Below are 16,325 nucleotides of genomic sequence, written 5' to 3'. Positions count from 1 at the left end.
GACAATAGCGACAACACCATTTTTAAGAGTCTTTTTTCAGCTTCATAAATCTTCATGTTGGGCCTTTTATCTGATTTCTCTCCTTAATTGTTATTTGGAACAGTGCCTTACAAGAGACTGCTGCTCCCCCTCTGCTCTCAATTTGGAAAGTGTGGCAAAGCAGCTCTATTCAGCTTCAGAGCAGTGAACATAATTGGAGCCCCAGTTTGCAAGCATGAAAGGAGGCGCTGTGCCTTTGATTACAGCTACCACATCACTATGGTGTTTATGTGAAGTGTTATTTCTATCTTCAGTGTCCACAATGTCAAATTAATAGTTAACAATGCCTTCCAAACAAGCATCAAGAGTTTGGCTTCTTCTCAGCTCTCCTCAATATGTAGCATGGTGTCATATCTTGACTTCCTACTTTCAGATAATGAAAATGTCCAGAGATTTTGTTTAATGGGGTGAAAAAAAGAAAGAAACATAAACATCACCAGACAGCACAGGTAGAATATTGATAGGGCAGAAGGCAAGAATCTCAGCACTTTTTCACTAATGGCATCGAAAGGGACTAGGAATACAATTGTAGCAATGGGACTGGGAGGGACTGTTTTATGGCCGCTCTGGTCCACTTCTATTATGGAAGGTTATGCCATAATAGTGGTGCTGTTCTACCCTGTGGCCTTTTGACTTACACAGGTTGCTGCAGGTCCCTCATGCTTTTCAACATTTACATAAAACAGTTGGGAGAGGTCATACAAAGGTTTGCACTTTAGTGTCTCAAGCACTGCTGATCAGTCAATACAAACACGAAAGGAGATGCTGTGCCTTTGATTACAGCTCTACTTCTAATTTTCATCCTCCAATTCTAGGGAGGCTGTGGGAACTCTGAACCAATGTCTGGGGACAATTCTGACTTAGATGAGGGCAAACCAATTAAAGCTTAATCCTGACAAGATGGAGGTGCTATTGACTGGGGATTTGGCTGATCTGCATAGAGGTGTCCAAATCCTTTTTCTAGCTCTGGCTGATTCGCCAGCTACAACTTAGCTAGAATCATAGAATAGTAGAGTTGGAAGGGACCTATAAGGCCATCGAGTCCAACCCCCTGCTCAATGCAGGAATCAGAAACAGATCTGGCCTCAGTTACTCATGCCCTAGTTATATCAGCTAGTGCAAAATATATTGTAAAAGTGGTTTTGGTTTTTTTTAAAGGAAAAAAAACCACCAAAACAAGTTTATGTAGAGAAATATGTTTATGCACTCTACGCCTACTAAACACATGCAGGGATATACTATAATATTTGAAATTTATTCCTTTGCATCTGGGTGTTATTTTGCACATCAGTGGTTGACATGGTTATTTTCACTTCTTTTTTTTAATGGAATCAAATGCCATGACTACTAAAAAAAGGGGTTTCTAAATTTATGTTATTTATTGCTTCAGAAAGGAAGGGGGCAGAATTTCTTAACACAGTATAAATAACCTGGACACCCACAGTCAACATATATACACGAGAGGATCGTAAATAAAGCTACCGGAAATCATCATTAGTAAGTCATTCACAACTTAATGCTTTATAATTTAAAAACAGTTACACCTGAGCATAAACAGATGTTACACAAAACAGTACCCCACCCACATATTGATGTCAAACAGTTGTTAAAAAAATAAAAGTAGAACAAATTTGGCAATGCTGCTTTTCAGTGCAGCAAAACAGAATTTTCTAAAACCTTTTGTATTAAAAATCTATGAAAAGTTTTCATTTTAAAAACCAACATACAAAAATTTATTGCTTGCATCCCTTAGTGATGGTGGCTGCTATTTACTCATATAAAGATTGAGATTTATTATAATTCATTTGCAGATGCACATCAGTATGTGAGATTGTAGTCCTAAGTATATGAGTAGCAGGAAAAATCAAAGAGTATTTTGGGCTTATTTTTATAAGCTTAAACTCCTTCACATATTAAGGACAAAATGCTGTGCTACTTTATTTGTACCAACACCAGACATGTTTCTGTCCCAGTTAAGTTGCTTTCCTTTAATTTATAGACTACAATCAACTTAAGGGCAGTTGTGCTGCCTTACCCATGATGGTACTCTATAACTTAGAATTCTTAGGCTACTTCATCTCACTGACTTGAATATTTTATTAGATATTGAGACATTTCCAAGTTCTTTCTACTGGCAAAAAATAGTCAAGTCTTTAACTCGTTTTTAATTTCAATGGAACATTCAGTACATGTTCTTCCCCTTGGCTTCTCCATGCCATGATAAATCTCTACTGGTTTGGGGGTAAATTTATGTATTTAACAATTCTTCATGTTCTCAACCAAGTGAGATCACCATTCCAGAACAAACAGTAATTTCATAGTTTTCCATATTATTTGTATCCCAGGAACAAAATGGGGACTATGTATTAGGAGAGTCTAGCTGGAAGGCATCATTTGATGTTCCACTTGCAGTTTTGACAGCCCTTTTCTTCCTCTTCTTCATCATCATGATTTTCTTAGGTTCATCCTCAACATTATTAGATGGAAAGTTGTCAAGTGTAATTACATCTGCCTTGTATTCTTTTTCGTCCATTTGTATGCCCTTCTTCTGTGTTTTTCTTTTTGTACCTCTATGAAGAAAATAGGTAAAAGACTGAATTAGAGATTTTTCAGCCTGAAGTTGTTTAAATTGGGGTTCCTTCCCAATAACTAATTTTTAAATTCCATTTATGTAACTAAGGGTTGATATCATGATACTGGGACACACCAATACTATTATTATTATTATTTATTTATTTATTTATATAGCACCATCAATTATGTCTAAAGTGGGATGACCGTATGAAAAGGAGGACAAAGCTCCTGTATCATTAACAGTTGCATAGAAAAGGGAATTTCTGCAGGTATCATTTGTATGCATGCAGCACCTGGTGAAATTCCCTCCAGTTAAAGCTGCAGGAGCCCTGCGCTCTTCTGGATCTGATCACTCTACTATAGCTCCTGTTGCTTTAACTGTTGTTATGAAGAGGGAATTTCACCATATGTTGGGAGTTCAATTCCCATCATTCCTAACCAGCATGGCCAATGACATCTGGAGGGAACCAGGTTGGGGGAAGGCTGCTCTACATAGTTTTCTCTCCCTTTCAATGAAATGGTTGGTTATATTTTCCCACTAGATATTGAATCTGTTTTGGCTTGGTATTCCTCTGCCCTAAATCCACAGCTCTGACATTTTGTTGTAATGAATATTGCTCTGATTCAGCAATTGCATCCCATATTCTAGATTCCACATAATGTATCTAATGAAGCAGCTGAACATGCAACTTGGACCTTGTATCAGTAGGAGTTGTTCAAAAGAAAGAAAAAACAGCATCATAGTTGTTTAACACCTTGAGAATGTCATAACACAATGATTTCCATGAAGCATCTTGGGAATACAACTACTTATTGTGATACAAACAATAGTCTGAATCTTATTTTTCCATAACAAATTCTCTGTACCATTTTAGGATACCAATTTAGTTATTCATTTATGAACTACTGTGTTAAAAGCTTCTTCCAAAGTGTGGAACAAACCAAACAGGCTGCTTTGCACCACTGGTTGCTTACTGTGTGGCCACGTTGTCTATGTCATTCTCTGTAATAAATTTTTGGTCTCCTGATTTGCTGATGACGGCTGACATCTGCAAAAAGGAAAAACTAATCAGTAAGGGAGAAAGGGGGAAAAGAGAAAAAGAAAATGGGTCAACACGTGTATGATGAAAAACCCACGGGCTTCCTGAATGAGGAGAGAATATACCTCGCTTCACGTAGAAGATCCGTCACCCATGAAATTCTCACCATATGTGGTTAAAAAGGAGGAAACAGTTCCACAGCTTTGAAAACCCCTTGAAATGTTCAGGTGTGTTTAGAAAAAAACAAACATATGCAGAGCTATGAATCTATGCTTCAGTGAGTCTTCAATAGGGATTCCATTTGTCTTCAAATGTTATTGTCAATGGAATAACTACACTTTCCATTTTGAGGGGGAAACTGTCAAAAGCCAAAAATTACCCTTGCTCACATTGAATATTTAAAAATATTAATTATATGCAGAAATTATAGAACATGAAAATTACCATATATAAATTTAAGAAAAACCCCAAAACTCATGGTAAAGTCAAACTAATTCAGCACTTACACATTCCATCAGTTGCGGATCATAATTGCCTTGATCTCTAGATTCTAGATCTAACTTAGGAACAGAACATCTGTTTATATGAGCTTGCCTGAGAATTTTGCTCATATTCTGAGGCTAAAAAATGTGGTGGGTGGGTAGCCAAGACAGGGATGTGGCACTCAAGATCTGATTCAGAACTACTTGTTCCCATCACTGTTTGGTTTTTGATAGGCTGTGAAGACAGCTTTATTCAGAGTACCATCTTTAACAGAATAGTCCTATGTACTCAGTGCAACCGGTGTGTGGTTTTGTTTTTGCATAGACATTCAGTTGTTTCTCTCCCAGTCCTATTGACCGCAATAGGAGGGAAATTAATTCCAGCTCTGCTATGGCATAGTTTTGTGCCCAATCTGTTTGTCAGGGAAATGAAGGCACTTTAGATCTGCATATCCAAGCACATCCTGAACATGCCCATAGAACACCCTGTTTTTGGCTCTACTTCTGTCAAGAACACTGTTGTCAGTTCATCTACATACCGGCAGGGGGGGCGCTCCAGGGAGTAATTGCCAAACTGCTGGCAGGCATCCTTCTTTGCCAATAGAGTGGCACTTGTGCCACATCTTATGGCTCTTCAACCTGCCATGGGGGCAGTGGGGCGTGGGGGGGGGGAGATGAGACTTAGGATTGTTCCCTAAACTGTTTTACTAGCTACTGTCTTTTTAGGGTTTTGTAAAATTCTTTTTTTCTTATCGCAAGTGCTCTTAAACATTTGTTAAAAGGTGAGGAATAGTTACTGTATTTGACACCAAAGCGAGACAACTTGCATAGCTTTAAACCACATTGTTCTACTAGTCCATATAGAAGAAAATGAGCAAAACCAGGAGGAGAGCATCAAGGTAGGACATGTATGCACTGAATACTTATCACTTTTACTTCACATTTTCTGAGATCGGATAGTGTGGATATTCTGGAATGACACAACTGAAAAATAACTCTTCTTGCCTGTTTTTTTAAAACAAAGGCTTCCTATCATATAAAATATACAGGAGCATTTCAGAAAGTAACGGCAAAACAGCTGCCCACACTATATATCAAAATTAACATTTTCCGAAACACACACACACACAGAGAGAGAGAGAGAGAGAGAGAGAGAATCCACAATCCAAAGAGAGCTCCTTTAAGGGTACTCAAGGGATCTGAATGTGTTTTTTTTCCTTGAACAGCAGCTTCTCATGTGATATTACAATTACTTCATAAACTCCTCCAGGTTTCAAAAACACCCCCAGGTTTCAAAATGCCCCTAAATTGCCATATGGTGCGGAGGTGGGGTAGCCGTTAAAGTCCAGAACTGCTGCAGGGCATGTGGAGTTTGTTATGGCATTCTATAGATTGTGGCCACAACACTTCACTTATATATTCATGTTTGGCCATGTTAGTAATCCAATCTGGCCAGTATAAAATAAAATGCTAGATATTTGATTGAAGTTACACTCAGAATTCAGGTAGCATCTGATATTACTGGCTAGTATAATTTTTTTGGCGGGGGTGGTGGGGCAGAGCGGTGTAATATAGGACTGCTAATTACTGCAAAACTCTTTTAATGTAGACATACGCACTCATGCACACCCCTAGAAAAATTAAGAAATCCTGAATTCAACTGTATTGACACAAACAAAATCAATGAGTGAGCAAATGGTGGGCACAATTAACTTTTTTTAATCTTATAGACTGGCTACAATCATTGAGGTTGAACCAGTTGAGACTATTCCAATTTGGTCCACCATAAGAGATCTGTTCAGTTTCTAACTGCTATTTGGAGGTGAGCTGACTAACGTATGTGTGATTATGCCACCTTGAGTGATACACAGCCATCTGAAAGGTTTGGTAAAAATGTTCCAATAAATAAAATTGTGTCACCACCCCAATCCAGAGATCCATGTACTTTGTTCCTGCAATATGAAATACCATGGCATGATGCCAGCCAGAGGGGCCAGTGGTGGTGGTGTGGACAACAGAAAAACTTCTTACCCTCAGTATATGGGAGTGCCATGGCTGGGCCAGAAACCCCAGGTCTGCCACACCAGAGATCAAGTTCTCCATTACCCCACCTGAGAATCCATCCAGCCCCACTTTATGGTGGGAGCACACACTCATAGATCTCTTCACTATGCAAGTGTCCCCTCCGCCCCCAATTTATTTCAACACATTCAAAGGAATGTGCACTGAGAGCCAAACTATACATGATAACTGCTTGAATGCAATTAATGTGCATGCTTTTTCTTATGTAAAAAGCACTTGAAGTGTGAAGAGGGGCTTCCTCATGCCCCACAATACAGGGAGTGCCTGTAGGCAGCTGGATTGTAGCTAAATGTATTATGGACCAACATAACAAACTTTTTTGTTAAGCTGCAATCAGAGAAAAAAATGAACCATTTGAGTCTTCATTTTATTACAATTGTTGGACATGTTTACTGAATAATCAAGCCACATAATTTGTAACAATAATTTTATCTCAGTGAAACTTCACCTCTTCCTCTCTACCATATTAAATGTTTCACAACATATACAGAGTGTATTTTGTGGGTATAACAACCTGCAGGCTTATACGGCCTGAGAATGCCTGAACCCAAGCAAGTCCATGCATTAAAATTTACATATGCTAGAAGCACTTGGCAATTAAACTGTTACCACAAGAAATGGAAAATGCAATCCCATCTTGCATAAGTTTGGCTCATGCCCTTTCTCCCAAATAGTTACCCCAAGCATTGTTGGAGATGCTGCTTCTGCCAGGTCACTGGATATAAGAGGAGCAGAATCGTCTGCTAATCTGGGAGACAGCTGTTCTTCATATTGTGCTGAAAATGAATCATGTCATTAAATACAGACACTTAAAATGGCATTCAAGAGATCACCTAATTTGATTCATAGTATTCTTGGGTCTGTTTCTCCACTGCCTGCTGCAGTACACTTTTTAAACTATTCAGTGCTGATTTTTCTCTCCACACATCTCCATGATCAAAACATTTGAGAGGGGCACTGCAAAATATGGAGATAATACATAGCCAACTTACTGGCTCTCTCAGCATATGTTTTTCAAATGCATGCCTCTTTTAAGGGGCTCATCACATGGGGTCTCAGACATTTAGAGATGTATGCACAGCACTTACTAGAAGTAATTCATAAATGGACATTTCATAGATGGACTTTTGCCTAGGGTGCCCTCTGGTGTGGAGACTAGTTCTAACATCAATAGCAGGTACAACTCTCAGTAATTAGTAATGCCAGATCAATGGGGATTGTGTTTATTTTTGCTACTTACACAGATGATCACTCACTTTAAAACATCTTTACAAGAAAACATGAGAATGGAATTCTTATCTCCAAGTAAAATAGTAGAAACAATGACAAAGCTTTCTGATGCTGTCAACTTTAAAGCTGTTTCTTAGCATTTTTTAATTGTAGTGATTCACTGATCACATTTTATTCTAGACACTCTGTTTCTCTTTCTTTCAAGCAAGTTTTTAGTTCTCATAAGTACAGAGAGACTTGAAGATGTGTGGATAAAGTCCTCAAAGACAGTAGAAGCTAACTAGGATTTTTAGTGACTAGGGGCAGGGTTTTGTGGCCTGCAGTTTTTTTCTCTCCTCCCCTTGATTATAAAGGCAGAATATATCAGACACAATAGGAGCACATACACATACATTTGCATAATTAAAATAATAATTTGAATTTTAGCTAATTAATCTATTGATTTAAAATTATGCATACAAGTAAAACATTATTTATGCAGAAAGAAGCATGCTTTCTTTATTTTTAGATAACGCAAACACTTTGTGGCAGGCAGAATCTTAGAAAAGACATTTCCTCCTATGTGTGAGAAAAGAGGGGAATGCCTCTTCTGATCTCAAGTTGTGTTTTTTTCAAAGTATTTAGAGTATGCATCCTGTCCTCAATTTTTAGATAATTGAAATACTCACTGGAGTGCATGCTTTGACTGAGTAGCTTTGATCCCCAACATCTCCAGTTACAAGATGGAGGTCAGCAAGGCTGAGAAAACCTTTGCTTTGAAACCTTGGAAAGTTGTCGCCAGCCGGAACGAACAATACTAGGCTAGAGTGAATAATATAAGGTGGCTATACATCAGAGTATGGTATTCTTGTTTCTTGGTCAATATGATGCATTCTCATGCTATTTACACATTTAAGCTTACTCTGATGATTATGATATATAACATGTGTACTGCACACATGAACACATTTAGGCACAGAATGGCATATCTTTGATAGCCAGTTAAGCCCTCACCAGCATAACATAGCAGGAAGAAGCATTATACGTACTTTCACCAACCACATAATTCGCTGGAAAATAGCCTTGCTGTCCATTCACTAGGCTGCCAAACCACCAGTTATCATTATCTTTGTATAACACTTGGATAATGTCACTGCAATGGATGGTTAGCTCATCTGATCGATGCGCTGTGTAGTCATAAAGAGCCACTACCTAAAAGAGAGATAAGACCACCACAGCTTTATCACAACTGTACCACAGAGAAAAAAAAGGCCAACATTCACTTCCTCTAATATAAATGTTGCTGTAACCAAAGCTACACTTTGGTGAAAGCTGAGGCTGTCTCAGGTTTTGGGGCTGGTGGGAACACAGCAGGAGAAACGAGATAAAGGGGTTGTGGGATTCCAGAAAGGGTTAAGAACATTCAAAGGCACCAAGATTAGCTCCAGGAAAAAACAATAACAACAGCAGCTGCTAGTTTTATAAGCAAATAGAATTTGATACATTTATTTTCTTAGAATTCTATTACCACTTTCGGAGCTCATATTCTTTGTAAGCTTATTTGTAAGCTTGTCCACTTGTATGGAGACACAAAGTAGAAGAACATTTTATGAAACATTTGGTTTTGATGACTTGCCTGTATTAATGCCACAGAGTGGGGTGGGGTGGGGAAAGGAACAACTGCCCCCCCCCAACAAGTAGCTCACCCCTCCCACCCTATTTCTGCACCTCTGAGGTTTCTTGAAGAAAAGACATTTTTTACAGACAAATTTTTGAAGTGGGAATGAAAACAAGGCTGTAAGTCTAAGCATGCTTACTTTGAACTTCACTTTGTTAAAATCAATAGGACTTACTTCAAAAAAGGATGTTTAGCATAGAAGTATTAATGTAAAATATATTGTTATTTCTATTCCAGGAATCTAACATGGGATACTTTGTCTGTTCTTTTTCCCTGCTCAATTTTTTTTTCTGGTGCCACCACTGCCCTGTGAGTTGCAGAGATTCCACACTGACCACTGGGTATTTCTGCTATCAAGCTTAACTGCAAACCCATATTTATTTATGTAACTTCTTGATGGAATGGTAATAGTAGATTCGTTTGTGCAAAGTGGGCAACTTCACTTATAGTGCAACATAAAGCAAACAGGTTTACATGATTGCGGGGATAAAAAAAAGCCATTGTAGCTTCTCCCCTTGCCCCTGTATGTGCCGTGCATGTGCACCAGTTGTGCATCTGGTGCATGGTGCAGCTTTATACCCACCCTACAATCCACAACATGCATCAGGGGCTATAGGGTGCATCCGAAGACAGCCCTGCCCTGCCATGCACCGGGTTCAGATGCCACAGCAACCCGCACTTCAGCGAGGGTAATTATGTACCCTCGCAATTGTGTGAACCCAAACTGTGTAATGGTTTATTTTGTGTAGCTGGGGGAAAACAGAATGATCCAGTTCTCACTTCACAGCAGCAATTCCCAGGTTGTTTAACTGGGTATATCCTGTCGTTTCTTCCTGTATAATATTGCCAGGATTCGACCATTTTTGTCTGTCTCTTCTGCCAAGACTCTCGTTCACGCACTGGTTATCTATCGGTTGGACTACTGCAACCTTCTTCTCTCTGGCCTTCCTTCGTCTCACATCAGTCCGCTGGTCTCTGTCCACCACTCTGCCGCTAGGATCATCTTCTTGGCCCGCCGCTCTGACCATGTCACTCCACTTCTGAAATCTCTTCATTGGCTTCCAACTCACTCCAGAATCCAATATAAACTTCTCCTGCTGACCTTCAAAGCTCTTCACGGTCTAGCTCCTGCCTATCTCTCCTCTCTCATCTCACACTATCGCCCCGCTCGTGCTCTCCGCTCCTCTGATGCCATGCTTCTCGCCTGCCCAAGGACCTCTACTTCCCTTACTCGGCTTCGTCCTTTTTCTTCTGCTGCCCCTTACGCCTGGAACGCTCTTCCAGAACACTTGAGAACTACCAACTCAGTCACTGCTTTTAAAACTCAGCTAAAAACTTTTCTTTTCCCTATAGCCTTCAAATATTGAGTTTGTTCTGACTCTATACTGTTTAGCTTCACCCTACCCGGTGCCTGTTTACACTTCCCTGTGCCTGTTCGCATTCTCCTTCCCTCTTTATTGTTTACTACAACTTATTAGATTGTAAGCCTACGCGGCAGGGTCCTGCTATTTATTGTGTTATCTGTACAGCACCATGTACATTGATGGTGCTATATAAATAAATAATAATAATAATAATAATAATAAGGACGTGGAGCCATGCAATCGTCATTTGCACTTTCAATTAACACCCCAGGAAGTCGCCATTCCTAGGTTGTTTCATGACATGCAAACCCAGAAACTCTGGGATGTTTAACACAACAACAAACCAGGGTTGTTAATGAAACACAGAAACTATTCATATGCTCCGCTCATTCTTCAATTCTTGAGTTAAACAACTTAGGAATTGCAGCCATAACAACCGAACGATGTCACTAATTTTTGCAACTCTTTGCTACTATACAAATCATCTGTATTGTTGTAAGAGGAAACTACATAGCAAAGAACCATGAAAATGAAACCGACATGATAACAGTCACTAAAGGCCTATTTTAAATAATGTCATCTAATCACTATATCAAACATTAAGAAATCTTGGGTGATAATCATAATACCTAAGGGTACTTAAGGTAAAATTGCAATTAAGTTTGAATAAATATTCAACAGAATGCATAAGGCATGCTATATAAGTTGTCTCTATTGAAAGGAATACAATGCTTCTCATTGTAAAAAAATGAATCCCAAAATACAGTGACAAGCAATATTTGCGTGTTTGCTCATTTTATATATGGCTATAAAGTACTAAACGTGTTGATTTTTTTCATTGGGTGATATTCATTGAGTGTTCCTTCCAAGGAAGACATCTTTCTGTGAGCACAACTATCTTTCTCTTCACACAGTGTAAATATTGGAATGACGCCCAATGTAAAAAGAAATAATTTATAGGAAGTAACATTATTTTCATAATTCCATTAGATTATACAATTGATGATAATCTGGTAAAACTTTATTTTAAACAATGCCACCTAATAGAGTTAAAAGCGTTAGGAACTCTTGAGTGATGCTTTGAGCGTCATCAGATGAGTGTTTTATCACCCGCCCGCTTCTGCCCATTACAGATGTTTGCGTGTCCTTTAGACATCATTGTCATCTGCCTCCTGCTCATTCTTGCCTGTTTTCCGTGACTTATTTTTTGTAAATGGAATGTGCCACCATTTCCTGCTGTGTGCAGGAAAAGCGGCATGATAAAAACAGCCCCTGAATGAGCCATGTAGTCTTTGTTTACTTCCTCTTTCTTCTCTGGGAAAGAAAGTATCATGGGACAGGAGCAGGGGCGGAGAAGTGATGGTAAGTGAACTGCAATCCCCCCCCCTCTGATGATGATGCTCTTTATTAACTACTGAAGTGAAGCCATGGAAATCTTTCAATTTGGCTGGATTCCAAAAGGTTATTAAATATTAGAAGACCTCTTTATACACTGCACTTTTCAAGACTGCTTAAAAACTTGCTATGGCGGCACATTCCGTTTACAAAAGCTTGCTAGAATTTGAAATAAAGACCCAAAAAATTAGAGTAACTTGGAACTTGCCTTTGAATTACTTTTGATATGTTTGGAGCAGATATAGTCCTAAAACTAGTAGCAAAGAATTTAAAGTGACTTAAGAATTAATTATAAGCTAAACTACTGAAAAAGCAACACTCAGTAGACCAAAGAGATTTAACAACTGCACAGCACTTACTGTTTCTTGGACAGGTATTGAACTAGCATCTCCTTTGGTGTATGCTGCTGCTGTAAACTCAGCATTCTAGAAGAAATTTAACATTAATTGACTTCATTAGTAAAACATCATTTGAAACCCAGTCATATATTGTATCACAATGTGCAGTTGCTTATGGAAGAAAAGATACAGTAAAGATATAGTACAAATATAAGTGGTACAAATACAAATGAAGTTGATAAACATCACAAACTGAAAACACTGGCTGCTATCTCATCTAATGCAGGCAGCTTAAAAATCCCACTGACGTCAATTAGATTTTAAGCAAGCTGTGTGCAAAACTGCATTTTTTTTTTAATTTTTCATTTATTACATTTTTATACAGCCCAATAGCCAAAGCTCTTGAGCGATCAACGAAGCACTGCTTTTCTGCTGGCTCTATAGGTTGTAATGCCATTTCTGGAAAAGCCCTACATAAATCTTAACAACATGGTTAGGATATTGGTTCAGTAGTATTTGGAGACTGCACCAAATGCTAGCTAGTAAGTAAGTCAGTCAGATATAGCCATAGCTGTTACTAATCTGGTTTGTGCAATGAGTAATCCTTCCCTCCTTCCAAAGGCTCGATGCTCATATAATTACAACCAGAGTATGAGTTGAATCGTGCATTGTTGTTGAATTGTGCATACCTGTGATGTGCGAACCCTGCATTAAAAAGCCTACACTGATCTGGTTCGTACATAATGCTACTCCATGGTTTTATTTAAACCATGGTTTGTTGTCCTACCCAGGGTTTGTCTGGCAGGCTGTGATGGATGCTGAAGAGGTTAATGGAAATTGGAGGCCATCTGTTGCATGAGTGGAAATGCCTTTCACTCACACAGTGTTCTACTTCCAGTTGACAAACAACTGTGCTGTAGTTCTTATGAACAGTAATAGCACTAGTATTTGGTAACAGGAATATACACATGCTGTAATTTAGAAGAGTTAGGCTTGAGTTAGGAGTAAACTAGACACAATGGCACAAATCAACAGGTCAACCTGCACATATAGAAAACGGGGAGGAAGAGTCTTATTTTCACAGCAAAATGTTGGGGAGATGAGGGATGCAGAATCCTCCCCATGTCCGCAGCATGCCTTCCTGCAGTCTCTCCCCACCAAGGCACTTTACCCTCAACTAGGCTCTGATACTGGATGTGAGCCTTGTTGAAAGTACAAGTACACAAGGCTCCTCACCTCTGCATCCCTTCTGCTGTTAAGACACCCCTTCTCCAATTTCTAAATGATTAAAACTGACCCAAGTTTAAATGTGCATATCAGCCACCATACTCCTAGCCCGGCTTTCAAACCACAGAACTAGTGGATTTAGCTAGTTGTCATTTCTCAATGCTGCCATGCAGGAGGGGCAAGTTTGAGCCTATTCTTGCCCCCTCTGGTATGAGGGTTTGTATAGTAGCAATATTGTAGAGGCAGTGTGTTCTACCTGAAGGGCAGGAGTGGCTCTTCTTACTCAGTGATGAGTCATTGTGGTGATTATTATTGCGATTCTCATTATGATTCTTTTAAAAAAGATATTTATGAGCTCTCCAAAAAGCCCCATCAAACTTCCTTTAGCTGAGGTAAGCTTTAGGAAATAATAGATTAAAAACTCCAACATGCCCTGGGATATTATGAATGCTCCCAGATGTTGTATTCAAGTTTTATTAAAACGTGAATCCAAAGTGCTTCCTCCTAAAGGAACATGCACTTTATTTTTCAAATGTTGCATTTGGGAAGATATATAATCCCCATTTAAGGTTAATGTATCCTTCCTACACAATAATGTTACACAATCGGTATCACACTTGCCAATGGAATGGTTCCCAGGTACAATCTTGTAGGGACATGCACAGAAGACAATATTTATTTGGATCCTGCTTTGAATAGCTGGTCACTTCACCTTGGACCACTAGGGGCAAAAACCTATTTGTCTGAAATGGAGCCTCACTTATGAAATCTGAAGTTTCATACAACTCTCCATTGACTATCATAAAAATGGACTAACGATTATAACTTTTTTTTAAAAGTTGACAGAATTGGATGAAATTTGCAGGCCTAGTATTTATTTATTTATTTTATTTATTACATTTTTATACCGCCCAATAGCCGAAGCTCTCTGGGCGGTTCACAAAAATTATAGTAGTCCCTTCTGAGTGGATTAAGTCTATCAAATGACTGATAAATAGGTGCAGGGGTTTCTATGCTAGGCACCTTTAAACATTGAGGTTTTTTAATGGAGGGGACGACGCCTGTTAATTTTTTTAAAATTCTTGGCTGAATTGGATGAACTTTGCAGGCAGGGAGAGCTCGACTCAGATGTGGGGTCCTAGTGCAACTCCACATAACTTGTTGGGGAGTTGGTGCTAGCGCAACAGCCACCCACTGGACAGGTAGGAACAGACATCACCCAGTTAGTGCTGGCTCTCAAGCCATTCCTAGAAGCCCTGAGCAATGTTGCTTCCTCTGCTGTCATAACATGCGGTTAAAAACACTGGCAGAGCAGCTCATGATGAAGTTCCTCCTACATCCCTCCTTGAAGCACCATGACTGGAAGTAAGCAGAGTCCTGGTAAAGTTATTCCCTGGTTGAAAGCTAAGAGTTGCCAGTTGCAAAAGTATGCCTTCTTCCAATTCCACCTCTCTCCATGGCATTTTCCTTCTACAGAGAGTCTGGGAACAAACATAACAATTTTCCACTGATTTGTCTGAGATGTTTGTGTCCCACTGAAGTGGGCCAGAAGCTGTGAGAGTAACCCACTTTGGAGAATCCCCACCCCACCCCTTCATTTTGGGGAAAGACCAAATCAGAAGAAGTCTGCTTTGGTTCAGGATTTGGGCTTTATCCAAAGTAGATACACAGCCCTATGCTTATATAAACAGGGGGGAAAATCTGCAGATAAGAAACAATGGTGACTAGACAGTAGATATGTAACTAAAACCAGAGGGATAGCTGTGTTCAGCAAAAACAACAAAGAGTTTTGTAGCACCTTAAAGACTAAAACAGTTATTGTGGCACAAGCTTTCGTGTCTACAGTCCACTTCATCAGATGCAGAGTTTCAGGTGTGTGTGTGTGTGTGTGTGTGTGTGTGTGCAAGAGAGAGAGAGAGAGAGAGAGAGACTGCACTAGCAATCATATTATTAACAGTTAACCAATATGCAGCTGATGCAATGTGCATAATTTGTTGTTGTTTATTCGTTCAGTTGTTTCCGACTCTTCGTGCATCAAGTTCATATATGTTTATATATATTTACATTTTTAAATCTGTAAAAAATTATAAACTAGATGCAATACTGGTGGTCATTTGTTTTGTTTTGTAGTAACAGTAAACAAAAAACAAAAGCAACTGTGTTTGACCATAAAAAAACCATATAGTGTAATATCTTTAATGTGCAAGCTTTTGTGATCTTTTCAACCTACTTTGTGTAACAACTTGCCTAATGAAGATATCTGGAGATCGCAAACCCTTGGTTTACAGTTCCTCCTACACTATATGCACATACATGAAACTCTCAATAATATTTCGTGCATCTGATGAAGTGGATTAGGGTCCACAAAAGCTTGTGTCACAATAATGTGTTAGTTTTAAAGTGCCACAAGGCTCTTTATTGTTTCTAAGGTAACTAAATGTAGCTAAGGATTTCCTAAGGGGTAAGAACCTATTGAACAGAGCACCCATTAGGACAGGGTTATATACCCTATTTATAGGCTATAGTGTAAGTCTCCGTGCATATTATATGAAATAGCCTCTGTATGACAGCCCCTCAGATTCCTGCCTGAAACACTGAGAAGTCAATATCGTGCTGGCTGGGTTTATGGGAGTTGTAGTCTGAAACATCTGGGAGACACCAGGTTGTCTACCCCAGTGTAGACAATGTCGAGCTGGATGGATTAATGGGTGGATTCAGTATATGGCAGCTTTCTAATATGTCCCTGAATAAAGAACAAGAAAGTAGTGACAAAACATTGCAGTAATGTGTGGAGGGATAGGCCTACACTCCAAAACAACACACATTGTTAGCACAGATTTAAGGGGAAACTTCTCCGTATTTTACAGTTAAGTTGCTCCATATTTACCCTATTTTTA

The 16,325-nt window shown here is 39.1% G+C and overlaps 1 protein-coding gene across 3 annotated transcripts in view; it reads right to left on the bottom strand.

Annotated features, from left to right (window-relative positions):
* Window positions 1-1,224: 1,224 nt before the first annotated feature.
* The window catches only part of AHI1 (Abelson helper integration site 1), a 120,974-nt gene continuing 105,873 nt past the window's right edge, over window positions 1,225-16,325 (bottom strand). For all 3 annotated transcript variants that reach the window (XM_063124638.1, XM_063124640.1, XM_063124639.1), the window contains exons 21-25: window positions 12,223-12,288; window positions 8,476-8,638; window positions 6,896-6,993; window positions 3,589-3,662; window positions 1,225-2,609 (exon numbers count right to left, since the gene is read on the bottom strand). In XM_063124638.1, coding sequence (XP_062980708.1) covers window positions 2,399-2,609; window positions 3,589-3,662; window positions 6,896-6,993; window positions 8,476-8,638; window positions 12,223-12,288 — 612 coding nt within the window. In that variant the 3' untranslated portion in view covers window positions 1,225-2,398. The remainder of the gene's footprint in view (window positions 2,610-3,588; window positions 3,663-6,895; window positions 6,994-8,475; window positions 8,639-12,222; window positions 12,289-16,325) is intronic.

Source organism: Elgaria multicarinata, chromosome 4 (assembly GCF_023053635.1).
Source record: "Elgaria multicarinata webbii isolate HBS135686 ecotype San Diego chromosome 4, rElgMul1.1.pri, whole genome shotgun sequence".
In the NCBI taxonomy this organism is placed as follows: Eukaryota; Metazoa; Chordata; class Lepidosauria; order Squamata; family Anguidae; genus Elgaria; species Elgaria multicarinata.
The sequence above is the reverse complement of the archived record's forward strand: the minus strand, read 5'-3'. Positions and strand labels throughout refer to the sequence as shown.